This window comes from Alosa alosa, chromosome 12, assembly GCF_017589495.1.
Source record: "Alosa alosa isolate M-15738 ecotype Scorff River chromosome 12, AALO_Geno_1.1, whole genome shotgun sequence".
In the NCBI taxonomy this organism is placed as follows: Eukaryota; Metazoa; Chordata; class Actinopteri; order Clupeiformes; family Clupeidae; genus Alosa; species Alosa alosa.
In genome coordinates, this window is record NC_063200.1 from 34,363,980 (window position 1) to 34,382,853 (window position 18,874).

The window sequence follows — 18,874 nt, forward strand, 5'->3', positions numbered from 1 at the left end:
CATTATTTTATTTATAAGCTAAGGTTGCTAGCACAGGTGTCTAAAACTAGATAAAAACACTTGCACTTTCTGTTTGCAGTTTTGTGTGGTATTTGAAAAAAAGAACATTGCATTTTCAGAAATAGCCGGCCCTCCAATCAGATGACGTTGGCGGAATTGGCCCCCAGCTCATTTGAGTTTGAGACCCCTGGTTTAATGGATGTTGATGAATAGTTTAATGGGTGGATGAGTGAATGGTTTGAAGAGGATGAATGGATAGAAAGTTGGATGAAATGTGCCTTATATCCTTGTAGAATGGAGAGACACAGAGAGAGTTGGCCTAGTTCAGCAGAAAGCAGTTGATACAGGTGCAATCAGTTGAACTGATTCTTTGATGGGGCCTAGATGAGCAGCTGGAAGTTGATACAGGTGCAAATCAAGTTAATTAGTCCATTGTGATGTCATCAGCCTAATGTTAAGTCTATGGGGATTTTATAAAAGTTAATAATTAATAGTTTAAAAAGTATAAAAGTTACAAAGATAAAAAATACAAAGCCCCCATGTCCTAAGTAAGACCTACGCAACATAGTTTGAATGAAGTTTTTACGTTAAACGGTTGAAGCTGCATTAACTGCGTTAGAAGAAGAAAAATAATAAGAACTAGAAAATGTAATTTCAAGGAAATTACCAGTGCATGAAAATATAAACATACTGTATATTAACATAAAATGTCAAACAAACTTTTATTTGCAAACAGTTGGCAGGAGTCATAGTTGATAACAACTGACAGTTGAAATGGCTGAACAGTTAAATAGTTGAGTAGTTTAAATAGTTAAATTATTTAATAGTGAATTATTGTAGTGAGGATATTTATTTTGAAACAGTTGTGGGCAGAGGAAATAGTAGTCTTAAGAGAGCCAGATTGTATGCTTAAAGCCTGAGACAGAGTATATAGTTTAAAAGTTGAATGTAGATAGTGTGATGGATGTTGATAGACAGAAAGTTGAATGGATGTTGATAGGCAGATTGTTTAATGGATGTTGATGTATAGTTTAATGGGTGGATGAATGGATAGAAAGTTGGATGGAACATGCCTTATATCCTTGTAGAATGGAGAGACACAGAGAGTTGGTCTAGTTAAGCAGAAAGCAGTTGATACAGGTGCAATCAATTTAACTAGCCCTTTGATGGGTCCTAGTAGTGAGCAGCTGGAAGTTGATACAGGTGCCAATCAAGTTAATTAGTCCATTGTGATGTCATAGTCTAATGCAAAGTCTATGGGGAAAAATAAGCTTGTTTTTTATTAATATCTCAAAAAGTATGAAGTTTACAAAAGTGAAAATACATTCCCCACGTGTCCTTTTCAAGACCTACGTTTCAAAGTTTGAACAAAGTTTCTACGTTAAACGGTTAAAGCTGAATTAGACGCAGAAATTTGATGGGAAGAATAATAACTAGAAAACGCAATTCCAGGGAATTACCAGTGCATGAAAATGCAAAACATATGGTGTGAAATATATTGTTAAAACAGATTATGTGCTAATTGGCAACCAACATGATGAGGTTTATTTATTGCATGAAAATGCACTATATTGTTCTTCCAAGTTTTCTTATTACAGTGCATGAAAATGCACTGTACTGTTCTTCCTAGGCTTCTTCTTATTAGAGTGCATGAAAATGCACTCTACTGTTATCCGAATTATTACAGTGCATGAAAATGCACTGTACTGTTCTTTCTAGGCTTCTTATTACAGTGCATGAAAATGCACTGTACTGTTATTCCAAGGCATTTTATTATTACAGTGCATGAAAATGCACTGTACTGTTCTTCCTAGGCTTCTTATTACAGTGCATGAAAATGCACTGTACTGTTATTCCAAGGCTTTTTACAGTGCATGGAAATGCACTGTACTGTTCTTCCTAGGCTGCTTCTTCTTATAATTATTATTCTTCTAACGCAGTTAATGCAGCTTAAACCGTTTAACGTAGAAACTTCATTCAAACTATGTTACGTAGGTCTTACTTAGGACATGTGGGCTTTGTATTTTTCAACTTTGTAACTTTTATACTTTTTAAACTATTAATTAAAAACTAGTCAAAATTTCCCCATAGACTTAACATGGGCTGATGACATCACAATAGAGCCAAGTAAGCAATTAGAATCCTATGGCAGGTGTTCAGGCCACCTGGATCAACTGCCAGTCTCAGGCTTTAAGCATACAAACTGGCCCTATTAAGACTACACATCCTGTTCAACTGCTTCCTCTGCCAAAAACTGTTTCAAAATAAAAGTCCTCACTACAATATTTCACTGTTAAACAATTTAACCCTTTAAACTACTGAACTTTTTAACTGTTCAGCCATTGTAACTGTTACTTGTCATCAACTATGACTCCTACCCACTGTAGCTAGTTAGCTAAGTTAGCTAAGTAACATGGTTAGCATAGTTAGCATGCTAGCATGTTAACATGCTAATTAGCATTTTTAACAAAACTGCTAAAAACGATTAGCTAAGTTAGCTAAGTAACGTGGTTAGCATAGTTAGCATGCTAACATATTAGCATGCTAGTTAGCATTTTTAACAAAACTGCTAAAAATGATTAGCTAAGTTAGCTAAGTAACGTGGTTAGCATAGTTAGCATGCTAGCGTGTTTACATGCTAGTTAGCATAGTAACTTGGTTAACATTATTATCTTTGTTAACATAGTTAGCATAACTGCTAGCAAACATTAGAGCCATTCCAACTGTCAGTTATCGTCAACTATCTACCTAAATAATTTAACCATTTAAACTATCCACCTATTTAACTGTTCAGTCATTCCAACTATATTAAACCTCATTTACTTAGCAACCAATATAGTTTGTTATTACTCTGTATGATATTTTACATCATATTTTTGCATTTTCATGCACTGTATTTCCTTCAGGAAATGCTTTTCTAGTTATAGTGCATGAAAATGCACTGTACTGTTATTCCAAGGCTTTTTCTTCTTCTTCTTATTCTTCTTCTTCTAACTAAGTTAATGCAGCTTAAACCGCTTTAACGAGAAACTTCATTCAAACTATGTTACGTAGGTCTTACTTAGGACATGTGGGCTTTGTATTTTTCAACTTTGTAACTTTTATACTTTTTAAACTATTAATGAAAAACTAGTCAAAATTTCCCCATAGACTTAACATGGGCTGATGACATCACAATAGAGCCAAGTAAGCAATTAGAATCCTATGGCAGGTGTTCGGGCCACCTGGATCAACTGCCAGTCTCAGGCTTTAAGCATACAAACTGGCCCTATTAAGACTACACATCCTGTTCAACTGCTTCCTCTGTCAAAAACTGTTTCAAAATAAAAGTCCTCACTACAATATTTCACTGTTAAACAATTTAACCCTTTAAACTACTGAACTTTTTAACTGTTCAGCCATTGTAACTGTTACTTGTCATCAACTATGACTCCTACCCACTGTAGCTAGTTAGCTAAGTTAGCTAAGTAACATGGTTAACATAGTTAGCATGTTAGCATAGTTAGCATAACTATTAAAAATGATTAGCTAAGTTAGCTAAGTAATATGGTTAGCATAGTTAGCATGCTAGCATGTTAGCATGCTAGTTAGTATAGTTAGCATAACTGTTAAAAATGATTAGCTAAGTAACATGGTTAGCATAGTTAGCATGTTAGCATGCTAGTTAGCATTTTTAGCAAAACTGCTAAAAATGATTAGCTAAGTTAACTAAGTAACATGGTTAACATAGTTAGCATGCTAACATAGTTAGCATAACTGTTAAAAATGATTAGCTAAGTTTGCTAAGTAACATGGTTAGCATAGTTAGCATGCTAGCTTGTTAGTTAGCATAGTTAGCATAACTGCTTAAAATGAAAACATTAGCTAAGTTAACTAAGTTAAGTAACTTAGTTGACAATATTATCTTTGATACCATAGTTAGCATAACTGCTAGCAAACATTAGAGCCATTCCAACTGTCAGTTATCGTCAATTATCTACCTAAATAATTTAACCATTTAAATTATCCACCTATTTAACTGTTCAGTCATTCCAACTATATTAAACCTCATCTACCTAGCAACCAATATAGTTTGTTTTTACTCTGTATGATATTTTACATCATATTTTTTGCATTTTCATGCACTGTATTTCCTTCAGGAAATGCTTTTCTAGTTATTACAGTGCATGAAAATGCACTGTACTGTTATTCCAAGGCTTTTTCTTCTTCTTCTAGTTCTTCTTCTTCTAACGCAGTTAATGCAGCTTAAACCGTTTAACGTAGAAACTTCATTCAAACTATGTTACGTAGGTCTTACTTAGGACATGTGGGCTTTGTATTTTTCAACTTTGTAACTTTCATACTTTTTAAACAATTAATTAAAAACTAGTCAAAATTTCCCCATAGACTTAACATGGGCTGATGACATCACAATAGAGCCAAGTAGCAATTAGAATCCTATGGCAGGTGTTCGGGCCACCTGGACCAACTGCCAGTCTCAGGCTTTAAGCATACAAACTGGCCCTATTAAGACTACACATCCTGTTCAACTGCTTCCTCTGTCAAAAACTGTTTCAAAATAAAAGTCCTCACTACAATATTTCACTGTTAAACAATTTAACCCTTTAAACTACTGAACTTTTTAACTGTTCAGCCATTGTAACTGTTACTTGTCATCAACTATGACTCCTACCCACTGTAGCTAGTTAGCTAAGTTAGCTAAGTAACATGGTTAACATAGTTACCATGCTAGCATGTTAGCATGTTAGTTAGCATTTTTAGCAAAACTGCTAAAAATGATTAGCTAAGTTAGCTAAGTCACATGGTTAGCATGCTAGTTAGCATTTTTAGCAAAACTGCTAAAAATGATTAGCTAAGTTAGCTAAGTAACATGGTTAGCATAGTTAGCATGCTAGCATGTTAGCATGCTAGTTAGCATAGTAACTTTGTTAACATTATTATCTTTGTTAACATAGTTAGCATAATTGCTAGCAAACATTAGAGCCATTCCAACTGTCAGTTATCGTCAACTATCTACCTAAATAATTTAACCATTTAAACTATCCACCTATATTTAACTGTTCAGTCATTCCAACTATATTAAACCTCATCTACTTAGCAACCAATATAGTTTGTTTTTACTCTGTATGATATTTTACATCATATTTTTGCATTTTCATGCACTGTATTTCCTTCAGGAAATGCTTTTCTAGTTATTATTATTCTTCTTCTAACGCAGCTAATGCAGCTTCAACCGTTTAACGTAAAAACTTCATTCAAACTATGTTGCGTAGGTCTTACTTAGGACATGGGGGCTTTGTATTTTTTATCTTTGTAACTTTTATACTTTTTAAACTATTCATTATTAACTTTTATAAAATCCCCATAGACTTAACATTAGGCTGATGACATCACAATAGACTAATTAACTTGATTTGCACCTGTATCAACTTCCAGCTGCTCATCTAGGCCCCATCAAAGAATCAATATAACTGATTGCACCTGTATCAACTGCTTTCTGCTGAACTAGGCCAACTCTCTCTGTGTCTCTCCATTCTACAAGGATATAAGGCACATTTCATCCAACTTTCTATCCATTCATCCTCTTCAAACCATTCACTCATCCACCCATTAAACTATTCATCAACATCCATTAAACAATCTGTCTATCAACATCCATTACACTATCTACATTTTTTTTAAACTATATACTCTGTCTCAGGCTTTAAGCATACAATATGGCTCTATTAAGACTGCAGTTAAGCAATTAGAATCCTAGGCCAGGTGGCCAGGCTATATTAAACCTCATCTACCTAGTTCAGTCATTCGAACTATATTAAACCTCATCTACCTAGCAAATAATTTAACCTTTTACACTATCCACCTATGTAACTGTTCAGTCATTTCAACTATATTAAACCTCATCTACCTAGTTCAGTCATTCCAACTATATTAAACCTCATCATGTTGGTTGCCAATTAGCACATCATCTGTTTTAACAATATATTTCACACCATATGTTTTGCAAAATGTTAATAATGTTAATGCTGTTAACTATGCTAACAATGCTAACTATGTGACTTACAGTCTGTCTCAAATGCCGTACTTCCGTCAGTACACTTCGATATCACGCACTATGCACTTACGTCCGTAGAGCGTATTTTTCAACAAAGCAGTATCGTCTCAAATCGGGTGCTACGCCTATACACTTAACGGAAATGACGAATGACTAACGTCGTATTTTGATTTTGACTGCGAGCGCGCCAAGATTTTAGCCGGCTTTTGTTGTCATTGCAAGACCTTTAAACTTTTGGAAAATGGAGACTTTCATCGCGACGTGGGGTCTACTTCGGCGTCGACGCAGAACTCTGCTTGTATTGGCTGAACAAGAGCATCTTCTGGTATGTAGATGCATCTATTGCTTTTTTATGGTATTTGTATTGTATTCCTACATTAGACTAATGTTATGCAGCAATACACAGCAGTCTTAGCCTGGCGGGCCATCCTATATCATTGAAATGTATAGTCTGGCATCAAACCATTCACCTCGCTTAATCCAATGGGCGGGCAGAGAATTGTCTTTCAAACTGCCTAGGCATTCAATAGGCCAGCGCTACGACCATATCCGTATCCGGTCGGCAAAACGGCAAATACATCCTTCTTCGAAAGGAATGACTTAAGTGCATTGTGTTGCTCAACTTTCAAAGAAAAGCACAAGTCCAACTTCTCCAAAGTTGACGCCAACGCCGATTCAAACAACCGCTCTTCGTTCGCCATAGCCACCTTCCTTGTTGTTCACCGTCGCAAGACTGTCGTTATCCTGTTAAGCCCACCTTAAGACTCTCTAACAAAATAGAGCGCTGTGATTGGATGAGGTCCACGGCGTCAGCCAGTAGAAATCCCTATGGTTTGATACTAGACGTACAGGCTGAGCAAATTAATTTGCCGCCGCTAGGGTGCGTCTAGATTTCTAGGCTACAGCAGTCTTACTTCTAGCTTACTTTTAAAGTATCAGAATCCATAGTTGTCTGCTTTAACTTGATCATCAATTAAAAACACATATTAATATTGTGTACATATATTTCATTAATATACCAACTGATAATATGAACTGATATTGCTTGTAGTAATGCAGTGTACAAGTTAAACAGCTTATAAAGTTATGCAGCATTATCTTCTATGAATGGATATACTAGTTTCATATGCAAACATTTTTAAAATACAATAATGTATGCACCACAGATACAGCAGCATGTTATTAGTATAGATAGTATTCATGACATGAAAAAAGGAAATCACACATTGATAATAACAAATAGATGTTAAATGACATAAATGAATGTCTGTCTCTTTTCTCCCCCCGCCCCCCACACACAGCAGCCTCATAGTCCTACAAAGTATTGCCGTCTAAACAATACAGTGCCTGTGCTGGCAATGTATTTTTATGGGGAGAGTGACCTCAAGGTCGACTTTCGGCTCTCTAGAGCGACCTTCCACGCCCTATTGGGAGTCCTGGGCACCACTTCTGACCATGGCTGGGGGCCAGTTATTGAGACCCTGGTCTTTCTATTCTGGTTGGCCTGTGGTACCTCTTCCCGTGTGGTGTGCAGGGCATTTGCCATTCCCCACCCCACGGTTCACCGGCTTGTCCACAAGACCAGTGGGAGAATCTTGCAGCTGCTGAGTCAGGTCGTCCGGCACCCTACAGAGGGAGAACAGCCTTCAACCAGGTGGTTGGAAGTATTGATGGCTGCCATTTTCATGCACTGTAATAAGAAGCCTAGGAAGAACAGTACAGTACTGTAATAAGAAGAAGAAGCCTAGGAAGAACAGCACAGTGCATTTTCATGCACTGTAATAATAATCGTAAGAATAAGAAGACTTGGAAGAAGAGTACAGTGCATTTTCATGCACTGTAACAAGCGGGACATCAAACGTCTTCCCTCTGAAAGTTGACACAAAATCAAGTTATGCTAGCTCAGCCTTTAAATATGCTGTTATTTTGGTCATGTGGACTTAAACGGGTAGCTTCTAAAGATAATTCATAAACTGCTGTTCTTACATGACTGAAGCAGTAGCCTAGGTTCAACAGTGGTGTTTGAGGTTGCTGTGTTAAGTTGTTGTGTGTGATCGCTAAACAATTCATAGGATCAAATCAGTTTAGTTTTACATACGGGAGTTAGCCTAACTGACCTGTAGTATTGTCCATTATGTTTTAGAGCACGTATCAAAGTTGGAAGGTCACGTGACTGATGACGTACGAAGCTTCGGACGTCACTGAAAAGTTTAAATGGGACATTGGACACAGGGGCACCGGTGCTTGTATCAAATCTCTAAAGTGTTACGGGTTCGATAAACCTTTTAAGTCCCCAACACAAATGTTTTGTAGCACAAGCACCCTTCTAAAATTGTAGCCCTACACAAGCACTTCACAATCCCCACTGTACACAATGCCCCATGTTTTCACAACCCCCACTGTTCACAATGCCCTTTATATGTTTTTTGTTATCTGACACTGCTGTGGTCATCTGCAGCAATTAGCCTACGTTATTTTGCAAAACATCAAATGAAGTCTGAAACACAACCACTATAGAGAAGCATGCAATATCAAATAATGCTAACGCATGGCAATTATGAACATGGCGGGATTTGAACCCCGGGCGCGCGTGCGGTATACGAACACGCTACCACCCTCCCAAGGCCATTTTGAGATTTTCACGGAAACATAACATTATTTAAAACCAAGCACATTACATTTTCAATTCGAATCATTAGAAGCATATCAAAACTATAATGTTTATTCCAATGACTGTTGGCCTAATAGTTTTTACTCAAAAGGGAACAGAACACGTTGGGTGTGTTCGAAACGGGAGACAGCTGCCTACTGCCTCCCTCCCTACATAGAGAGCTGTCTCACTAGACATGACTTTGGATTAAATGCATCTTTTAAAAATGAGCATAGCACTCTAGAATCTTTGGTTAACACTACGGTATGACGTTAGCAAAGGTCGGTACGTTAAACTAAATTAGCTCACGTAAGCTAGCAGGCTAACGGTACAAATGAGTTTTACGGCCGGCAGATATATCAGACCAGACGCTATTAATGGTTACAACAATGGCATAATCAGATAGTAAACTGTTTATTTCTCATCTCAAATCTAAGCAAAATAAGGTCACACAAATGACATTTTAAACAGATTCAGCAGCCATTACCGAAGTCCTCCGCCATGTTTGTTTACCTTTCACAGCTGTTTCAGACGTTGCCGCAAGGGATTATGGGTAGGAGGGAGCATGAAGTGTGCATCGATGCTGCCTCCAAAAATGACCGTTATTTGGGAATTCTAAGATATCTTAAAAGGCAGCAGAATTAGTTTTTTCGGTTTCGAACCGCACTTGCTGCCTTGCTCCCCAGTTAGATATCTTAAAAGGCAGCAACTTTACCCGTTTCGAACACACCCGTTGTCTCTCCGCTCTGTTTTACCAGTGTCAGAGAAGGGCCATTTGGTCGGCATGTGGCTTCGTCTGTGATTGTTTAATCGCTAATGAGAGCCGCCGTTATGTCTCGGGGGCGTGACGGCGAAACCACTAACCTTTTGACTGCAGTGTCTAGCCAGTGGTGGCAAGCGAGCTAATTAGGCTAATCAGCTAGTTCAAACGTTTAAGTACTTAATGAAGATATCCAGGGGTCTTTATGCCTCGACTAAGTTGATGTTGCCTATAAACAACAATTCATGTTCATAGAAACAACAAGGTCAATAAGACAATATATTTCATACCTGTGTTGCAGCATGTAGCCTAAAATACTAGCATTTCGCCTGTCAGCTAGCTAAAAAGATTGAGTGCTTAAACTAACATATATAGTGGTCTATTTAGTGGTGTGTGTGCACTGATTAAGTTTGTGTGGCATATAAACCACAATTCGTGTTGATACAAGTGCCAATGTTCGTGTAGAAACATTTTAATTACATACAAATTTTCGTGTTACAGCTCAGGTAGTCTCCGCCATCTTGGTCAGACTTTTTTGTAACTCCCGCCTCCAAACACAGACGCCGACCTGATTGGTTCTCGAATGGTCCTCATTTAAATAAAGTTAAACTTTGGCCAACTTTGTTTCGCCTGCCTCGGCGATTCGCTTTCATTTCGCCCAACCAGGGCGAATTTCGTCTCCATTCAACCTCAATGAGAGCGACGCGAAATTTCGGTGTGTGGAAACACACCGTTACGATACAGTCAGGAAGAACCTTCCAAAGCCTCGTTAGGGCTTCATTTGCCCAACCCTACCATTAGGCCATCTTGAGAATAAAAGACTTAACAGCTGCTAACGATCATCCTCCACAACCATGAGGATAGGTAGGCTAAACGGTCGTTCGTCGCCTTTTTGCTTCTTATTGTAAAACCAACTGTTAGGGCCTACACAAGTGGTCGGCATCCCGGTCAATATTTGATATTAAAATTTCAATTTTGAAGCTATTTGTAACGATGTGTAGCCTATGCAACCCGACTGTTGTAGGCTTGCCTACCACTCTGCAGTGCCTTGCCTACCATTCTTGCCTACCACTCTAGTTGTAAACAAACGGTGACATAACATTAGAACGGAGGTGCAAAACCTTAATAGGGCTTGACAGACGAGCTCCCATTGTGAGGGTACTTTAGATTGGGCCCCCTTTGCGGTCGTGGCAGCCATGGGCCCGGAGCAACCGCACCTCCGCTCACTCCACTTATGAGTACAGTGAACAGAGGAAAACATATCTAAATGGTTAAAAATACAATTATTTAATTAAAAAATGCCAAACTGTTGCGCATGTGATTGCAATGCTGGACCGGGAAGTGGAAAACAGTTTCACAATTTTCCCTGTGACTCAAAAAAGGCGGAAAGTATGGGAGCAGAAGGTCAAGAGACAAAACTGGAGGGCAAATAATTACTCAATATTGTGTGAGGTAAATGTCAGTTTCTCTATTCGACTTATGATAAAACATTCCATTGGAAAATTATAGTAATACCATCTGTCAAAAGTGTTCTAACACTGCTTTTGAAATGAATGAAGTTTGAAGTTAGCCAAGCCTTATCCTTGCATTAGCTTTTTCGCTAGCATATTCCATGTAAACACTGCTCTGAGACCGATTAGGTGACGTGGTCACTCACTATAATGGGCATTTTACAGGGCCATTTAAGATATCGAAGGTAAATATACACTGGAATATTTCCGTAAGGGCCTTTTAAATCCGTTGATCATATAATTTATAGGCCTGTTAATGGCCATGACATACTTGTAGTACTTGTAACCGGAGGGTTGCCGGTTCAAACCCCGACCAGTAGGAATGGCTGAAGTGCCCTTGAGCAAGGCACCTAGCCCCTCACTGCTCCCCGAGCGCCGCTGTAGCAGGCAGCTGTGTTGGGATTAGTGTGTGCTTCACCTCACTGTGTGCTGAGTGTGTTTCACTAATTCACGGATTGTATATATCCCATCCTCACCGACCTGGTCATAAAACTTGTTTAAAGGATCATATGACTCCTCCTTGCTGCTTTGTCGCCTCCATGCTGCTTTTTGTTTTGATGACGCATGTGGCGGTGCGACACTGGTGGCTGGCGTTGGGTGTTTTTTTCGCTACATATTAAGGCTTGCTTACGGTGTGTTTTAGCCGGGTTTTCGGGTATTTCTCCATAGAAATCTGGCACCCTATTGAACAAAGTTAAACTGAGAGAGCGTGCTGTTCAGACACCAGAATGATCGAGTTCACAGTAACGTTCATCAGGCAGTAGTACAGTAGCCTACGCTCAGTTCACGTTCGCCCAAAATATGAACGAGTACTTGAACTATCGTGCTAGAAATACGGAAGATCTAGTGTTGATATAAGTCATCTCTTGAGAGATGTGATGCCCAGTTGCACTTCTGTGAACATGTTTGTGTTGTCCCAGTGCAGTGTACACTGATGGGTAGATGTACCCAGGGCCACATTTATAAGGGGTTTGCACGGACATTACGTTCTGGGAGGTAACCCAACTGCATGGCCATGTTGGAGGCACTCGGCGTAAAGAAATTAATGAAGTACAATGGAGTTTTATGCACTTTGGATACGTGGATAAGTGATTAAAGCCATGTCTTAACCCTTTTGTCAGTCAATAGTTAAAGTAAATAACTAAGTGAAAAAACTGTTTTGTCGTTGCCTATGAGACCATGGTGAAGTTAGTTTCAGTTTGTCTATGAGTTCAAATGATAGGCGCATGTGTACGTATACATCTAGGCTATATTCTGTTAGTCACACACACATTTTAGTAAAACAAAGTTTAGTGGAATTCTGGTGTTGCATGTACACAGTCTCACGTGCAAGCAGGTTCCTTCAGATGACTACCAAAATACCAACATGTTTGATGTTGCACTCCTTGCTCTTAAAGGGAACAACAGATGTCATTCTCATTAGTTTAAACACACCCATGACTAATTAAAAAACATAACAACCCTTTTGAACAATGTGCCTGGCGTCTGGCAAACTTATTATGTGGTAAAGATAGTAATTTTGGACTGGTCACACCCTAAACATAATTAAACCATACGTCTCAGAGGATATGTTTCTGATTCTCAAGATAGGGCCCAATAAGTGCAATCTGTACCACACAGTAGATTACCTGCAAAAGCGTGTATCTTGCTCAAAATGCTTAGTTTATGTCTGAAAAGCAAGTATTTATGCAAATAAAACTGTCAGTCTGATCATAACAACACAGATATGTTTCTCAAGGTCACCGAGTACTGTCGGTACGAAACAAATGAAAATAATTGGTGTGTAGTTATTAACAAACTTATGCTAACTTGTATGTTAACATATAACTGGATATATGTATGATTCACAGTGATTTCATGTTTACTTATTTCAGGTGGGCATGACAAATATTAGCCACATGCTGACTCCTCAGGGGAGAGTATATGCTGAGGTCACTATTACTCAACTGTCACCAGGAGAATTTCTTCTGCTCACTGGGTCAGGGTCTGAGCTGCATGACCTCAGGTAGGGGTAGAGGATTTACGGTTCCATAATTACCACGTACCTGTGCTGTAGCTGTACCGAAAAAAAAGAAGAAAATAAAACTATATAGTAGTCAGGGTCTGGGCCCAGTTCCCCGAAAGCATCTTAAGCCTAAGAGTGTCGTAAAGTCTCTCTTACGAACGTCTTAAGATTTGCCGACTGTTTCCCGAAACCATCGTAGCTTAAGAGCGTCATTGAAAACACTCAGAGATCTACGAGTGCTCCAGAGTACTCGTTACTGGCTAAGAGCGTCTTAACAGTACTTCTCACTGAGGTCACCAACAGGACATACAGAGAATACATAATCCAACTTACGTTCCCATTCTTTATTGGGTTTACCTGTGATGAATTAGATTTTAGCGTGCAAAATAGCTTACATTTAATGGTCATAATAATGTGATGAAAAGCGGACAAAAATGCAATCAAGTTATGAAACGAGACGTTGCCAGAATAGTTTGACATTATCTTTGCTAAGTGAATATTTTATTAGGCCTATGAGGTAAAAAGCAGAGAAAGCAACATGTGGTTTATGTGGCCTACTGAGCCTACACATTTCCTCTCTTTCTTACTCGACTTCTTTCTTATCTTCAAACGTGTTCTTAAGTGACACCGCGAAAAATTATTGCATGGTGCAACAATCTAATCTTAAAATAATTACAATTATTTATGTCTCTGTGTGGTATATAACCTACTTGGGATGCTTACATGCAGATGTCAAAGTGTTTCTATTTTCGTATTGATGTGAATTAATGTGTAGATCCGAAGTTTAAATGGTAGGCCTATAGCTGTGACGTGCTGTCACCTGACATCACCGTCAAATCAGAGGATATTTCAGAACTATTAACGTGGACAGCTCCCCTTAAGAGCATCTTAAGAGCAGTGCACGCGCGTTCACACTACGAGCATGTTCGGGAAACAGTCGGAAAAACCAAACGAACGATCGTAAGATGAATCGTAGAAAACCCTCTTAAGAGCGTGTCTCCGTCGTTATCGGGAAACTGGGCCCAGAGCTGCTCTTGCCAAAGTCGCTCCAAGACATGTATCCTCAAGCTGCAAATGTGGCCACGGTCTCCTTCTTTGGTCTCGTTCAGTAGCCAGCTGTGCGCAATCTCCTCATGAGCCTACCTGTAGCAACATTCACTTCTAACATTTAACTTAACTACCAAGATAACATTACGTGTAAGTGATATAATACTTCATCCTTGGTAATGTAGCCTATGAACACAATTCTAAGACGCACGAAACATAAAGGCTTTTGGGATTGGTTGATAACTTACAGAGAACCTAGTCACCCGTTTGATTACATAGACTCATGCATTAGCACGGTTACGGTCTCGTTCAGTAGCCTGGTGCGCAGTCTCCCCATGACAGCCTACCTACCATGTAACAAACATTTTACTTAACATAACTACCAAGATAACATGACATGTATTTGTATGTGATATCCATCGGTAATGTAGCCTATGAATTTCTATTTTCTAAAATGCACGAGAAATAAAGGATTCTGGGATTGGTTGATAACTCAAACTTGCGAGAACAGACACCCGTTTAGACTCATACCCTCGATTATGGTCTCATACCCTCGTCTATGGTCTCGGACCTAGTCACCCGTTTGATTACATAGACTCATGCACGTTAGCACTGTTACGGTCTCGTTCAGTAGCCTGGTGCGCGGTCTCTTCATGACAAGCTACTATGAAGCCAGCAACATTCACTTCTCTAGCATTAAACTTTATAACTACCAAGATAACACAATATGTATTTGTATGTAATGTACGTCCCCATCGATAATGTGTGAATTGCCATGAACACAATCATCTAAGATGCACTAAAAACAAGGCTTGGTTAATAACTTGCCCTAGAACCTAGACACCTGTTTAATTACATTAGACTCATAGCCTACCCTCGGTTACGGTCTCATTCAGTAGCCTGGTGCGCGGCCTCTTCTTGAAATGTAATGTAGGTTACTTCCCCATCGATAATGTGTGAATTGCCATGAACACAATCATCTATGATATAGGCTACTAGAATCAAGGCTTGGTTAATAACTAAAATTTGTCGAAAACCTAGACCATTTGATTACATTAGGCAACTATGAAGCCAGCAACATTCACTTTTCTAACATTTAACTTTATAACTACCAAGATCACATGACCTGTAGGCTATTTGTAGGAGATATACTTCCACATCGATAATGTGTGAATTGCCATGAACACAATCATCTACGATGCACTAGAAACAAGGCTTGGTTAATGAATCAAACTTGCCGAGAACCAAGACAGTGCTTGATTAGGATACAGACTCAACTGGCTGTCTCATTCAGTCTCCTCGTGACAGTCTGCAGCCTAGTCATTCACTTCTAAACATTTATTTAACATAACTACCAAGATAACATTATGTATGAATTTCCATGAACATAATCATCTAGTTTATGCACTAGAAATAAAGGCTTACGTGATTGGTTGATTACTCGAACCTGCCGAGAACCTAGTAGTCTTGTCAGTTTGGGGCAAAAATGTGGTCAAGGCTGCAAATCATGATTAACATTTGAGCTTATTTTTTCTGTTCATTTAGGGCCCAATAAAGAAAAAAATGCAAGGAGCCCAAAAAATTAGGTTGGGGAAGGCCCTGAAACGGCCACGCCCACTTTTTAGAAACCAGAATTCTGTATCAGCTCCTGAAGGTCGCAGAGAGTTGGTTTTTGGCTAAAAAGATGCGGATGTATTAGTGTTATAACGAAACATAGGCCCTAAAACATTTAATTTCTGAGATATTCGTGAAAAACCTTTTTCATCACTGAATCAAACAGTGCCCAAGCCACCTTTTTCTGTAAATCTACTCATGAAAGCCATGCAGTTTTTTTGGGCAAAAGCTCTAAATCTACTCATGGGTCATACTAGTGCTTACGTTGATTAAGGCTCTTTGTTAGAAGATGAGGACCCCAACAGCCTTCTAAGAAACAATGTAAACCAAGTGAAAGTCCAAAAATTATAGGTTTTTGTAAGTTGACGGCAGTTATCACACGTGATGAAGACCATGGATTTGGGGATATTCAGACCCCAGGTACGCCATGCAATAGACCTGCTACAGTTTGCGTACCAGGAGAAAGTGGGCATGGATGATGCCACCACATATCTCCTACACAGGACGCATTCTCACCTGGACAAAGGGAAAAGTGCTGTGAGAATCATGTTCTTTGACTTCTTCAGTGCTTTTAACACCATCCAACCCCTCAGACTAGGTGACAAGCTCCTGCAGATGGGTGGGGATGCTCAACTAGTATCCTGGATTGTAGACTACTTGACAGAGCGGCCACAGTTCGTCAGACTGAAGAACTGCCTCTCTGACACTGTGATTAGCAGCACCGGAGCTCCACAGGGAACAGTGCTCTCTCCAGTCCTGTTCACCCTGTACACGTCAGACTTCTGCTACAACACAGTCATGCCACATGCAGAAGTTTTCGGATAATACTGCAATTGTGGGGTGTATCAGGTATGGGCAAGAGGAGGAATACAGGACCCTGGTGGAGGATTTTAGCTGAACTGGAGTGCATCACTTCAATATCAGACAAAAGGACCCTGAACAAACTAATCAACATCTCAGACAATGACTGTCATCCACTCCACAGCACTATCATAAAGCAGAAGAGCTTGACCAGTTGGAGACTACGCTCACTGCCATGCACAACTGACAGACTGAGGAAGTAATTTGTCCCCAGGGAGAGAGAGAGAGAGAGAGAGAGAGAGAGACAGAGAGAGAGATAGATAGATAGATAGATAGATACTTTATTGATCCCCAAGGGGAAATTCAAGACATACAACTCTTCAATGCTTCATGAAAGGGAAGAGAAGAGATCGACTTCTCTGCTTAGTCTATCTGCCTCTCCACCCTCTTCTACACTTTAATGTTGTGAATGGACTGTCCACTCACCCACTGTGTTACTGCTTACACTGTCTACACTGTTAACGGGCTATATTAGCCCACATGCACAACCCTTCCCTCCACTGTGGACTGTGGTCTAACTTCATACTTGACCAATGGCTGATATCCTATTACTTCAAACCTATCCTTGCACTGCTGCTATAATTCTTATATTACTATGTTTACATTTTTTTCTGTTATATTGTCCATATAATAATGCTATAACTATTACTATGCTTACATTTGTCTCTTATATTGTCCATATTTTATTGCTGGTCTCTAGACTTTATCCCTGCACTGTTGGACTTATTTGCACTACCACCATGACACACACCTCATAGAGCACCTTACCACTGCATATTAAAACACAGGGTCAGTCTCTGCCCTTTCACACAAGAGCCTCATGCTTATAAATCCTTAGTATATTCACGTGGATCCTTGATTTAGTATCTTTTACTGTCCTTATTAGTGGATTTGTTATTTTATCATCCTATTTTTGTTGTAGTGTATGTTGTGGTGTCTTAAGCTACTGGGACTTTGAATTTCCCCTTGGGGATCAATAACGTATCTATCAGTCTATCTGTTATGTACCTTCCTCCAAGTTCCTGTGGTGGATTTAAAAATGAAAATGTTGCTTTCATTTTTTTTCATTTGACAATGCACAGGGACATTTCCATGTCATCCATGTCACATGCCAGTTCAGTCAAATGGGAGATCATCAAATTAGGGAAAAGCAGAACTTCACTGATTTTTTTAGTACACAAGTTAAACACAAATATAGTCTGATAAACAATACAATACAGCTGTTTTGAACAAAAATTCAACAGTAGAGGTCAACTACATTTCTTCTATCCCAGATTCATCTTATCCATCCAAGTAAGTTCAGTAACTCAGAATAAATTCCATAGATTTAGGTGGTTCGCAAAGCTAAAATACAGATTTTTGCGACAGTTTAAGTTTACTTTTTTGCATCGATATTTAAAATAAATGAAGGTCATTTAGGGAGTTTGGTGCTTCATAACATTGATATAAGATGAGATTCATACCAAAGCCTAATATGATTCTCTACAACCTTCAGGGGTTGATACATGAAACGTGGCCTGTGCACCATGCAACAACTAATTTTTCTTGGGAATATATCAACATCCCCTCTATTGAAATCCGGAGACTTTTTCTTATTATTGTTCTTTTTACCTTTTTGTGCGCACTATTCAGCCCAAACCGCTTAACATACAAATTTGGTTGAAACACCGTTCCGTAGATCTTCCAAGGCTTTACCGTCCTATCCGTTTTTCATTTTTGAGAAGTTTAAACTTGAGATATTTGTAATTAAAGGCGAACTTAGCAACTATTTCAACGTAATAAACCTGTTTAGAAATCATTTGGATGGTGAAATGACCTGTTCCGGTTAAAATGGTGACTTTCCCCGCTGTGCCTAGCGTCCCTAGGACCTTGCAACATTGAGACTACTGTCCCGGAAAGAGAAGTGAGAAACAAGAAACTCGTAAACTTACCTTGTAACATCCACATAGTTCTGCCAAACTTATGCTAACGATTGTTACCGAACGTTCTGTAGGCCAAAATCAAAACACTGGTGAACGTTCTCAAGACTACCAGACGCGAGCCTCTTCTGGGTTGCCAGATGTAATGAAGACTTACCTAACGTTAGTTGACCTGCAGCTGATTTAACGTTTCTCCAACCATGACCCAGCTACACATTACAGAAACAGTGAAAACAAAAAATACCTCTCTAACCAACATATTTAGCTGAAGTTAGCGATGCAGATGAAGTTTAGTCTAGGCTACCTGTTGTGGAGAAATATGGCCAGCTCTAAGTCAGACTTGATATTCTTTTCGCTTGATCGAAGACGTCACCATCTCAGGAAGCTCCTCCGATGTCCACTTAATTTGTTTCTTGTTTTAATTTTGGAAATTTGCCTGCCTCTCGTAGGCG

The 18,874-nt window shown here is 39.1% G+C and overlaps 1 protein-coding gene across 1 annotated transcript in view; it reads left to right on the top strand.

Annotated features, from left to right (window-relative positions):
* dmgdh (dimethylglycine dehydrogenase) overlaps positions 1-18,874 on the top strand; it is a 133,793-nt gene that overhangs the window by 77,522 nt on the left and 37,397 nt on the right. Inside the window, exon 11 of the mRNA XM_048258942.1 lies at positions 12,851-12,981. Coding sequence (XP_048114899.1) covers positions 12,851-12,981 — 131 coding nt within the window. The remainder of the gene's footprint in view (positions 1-12,850; positions 12,982-18,874) is intronic.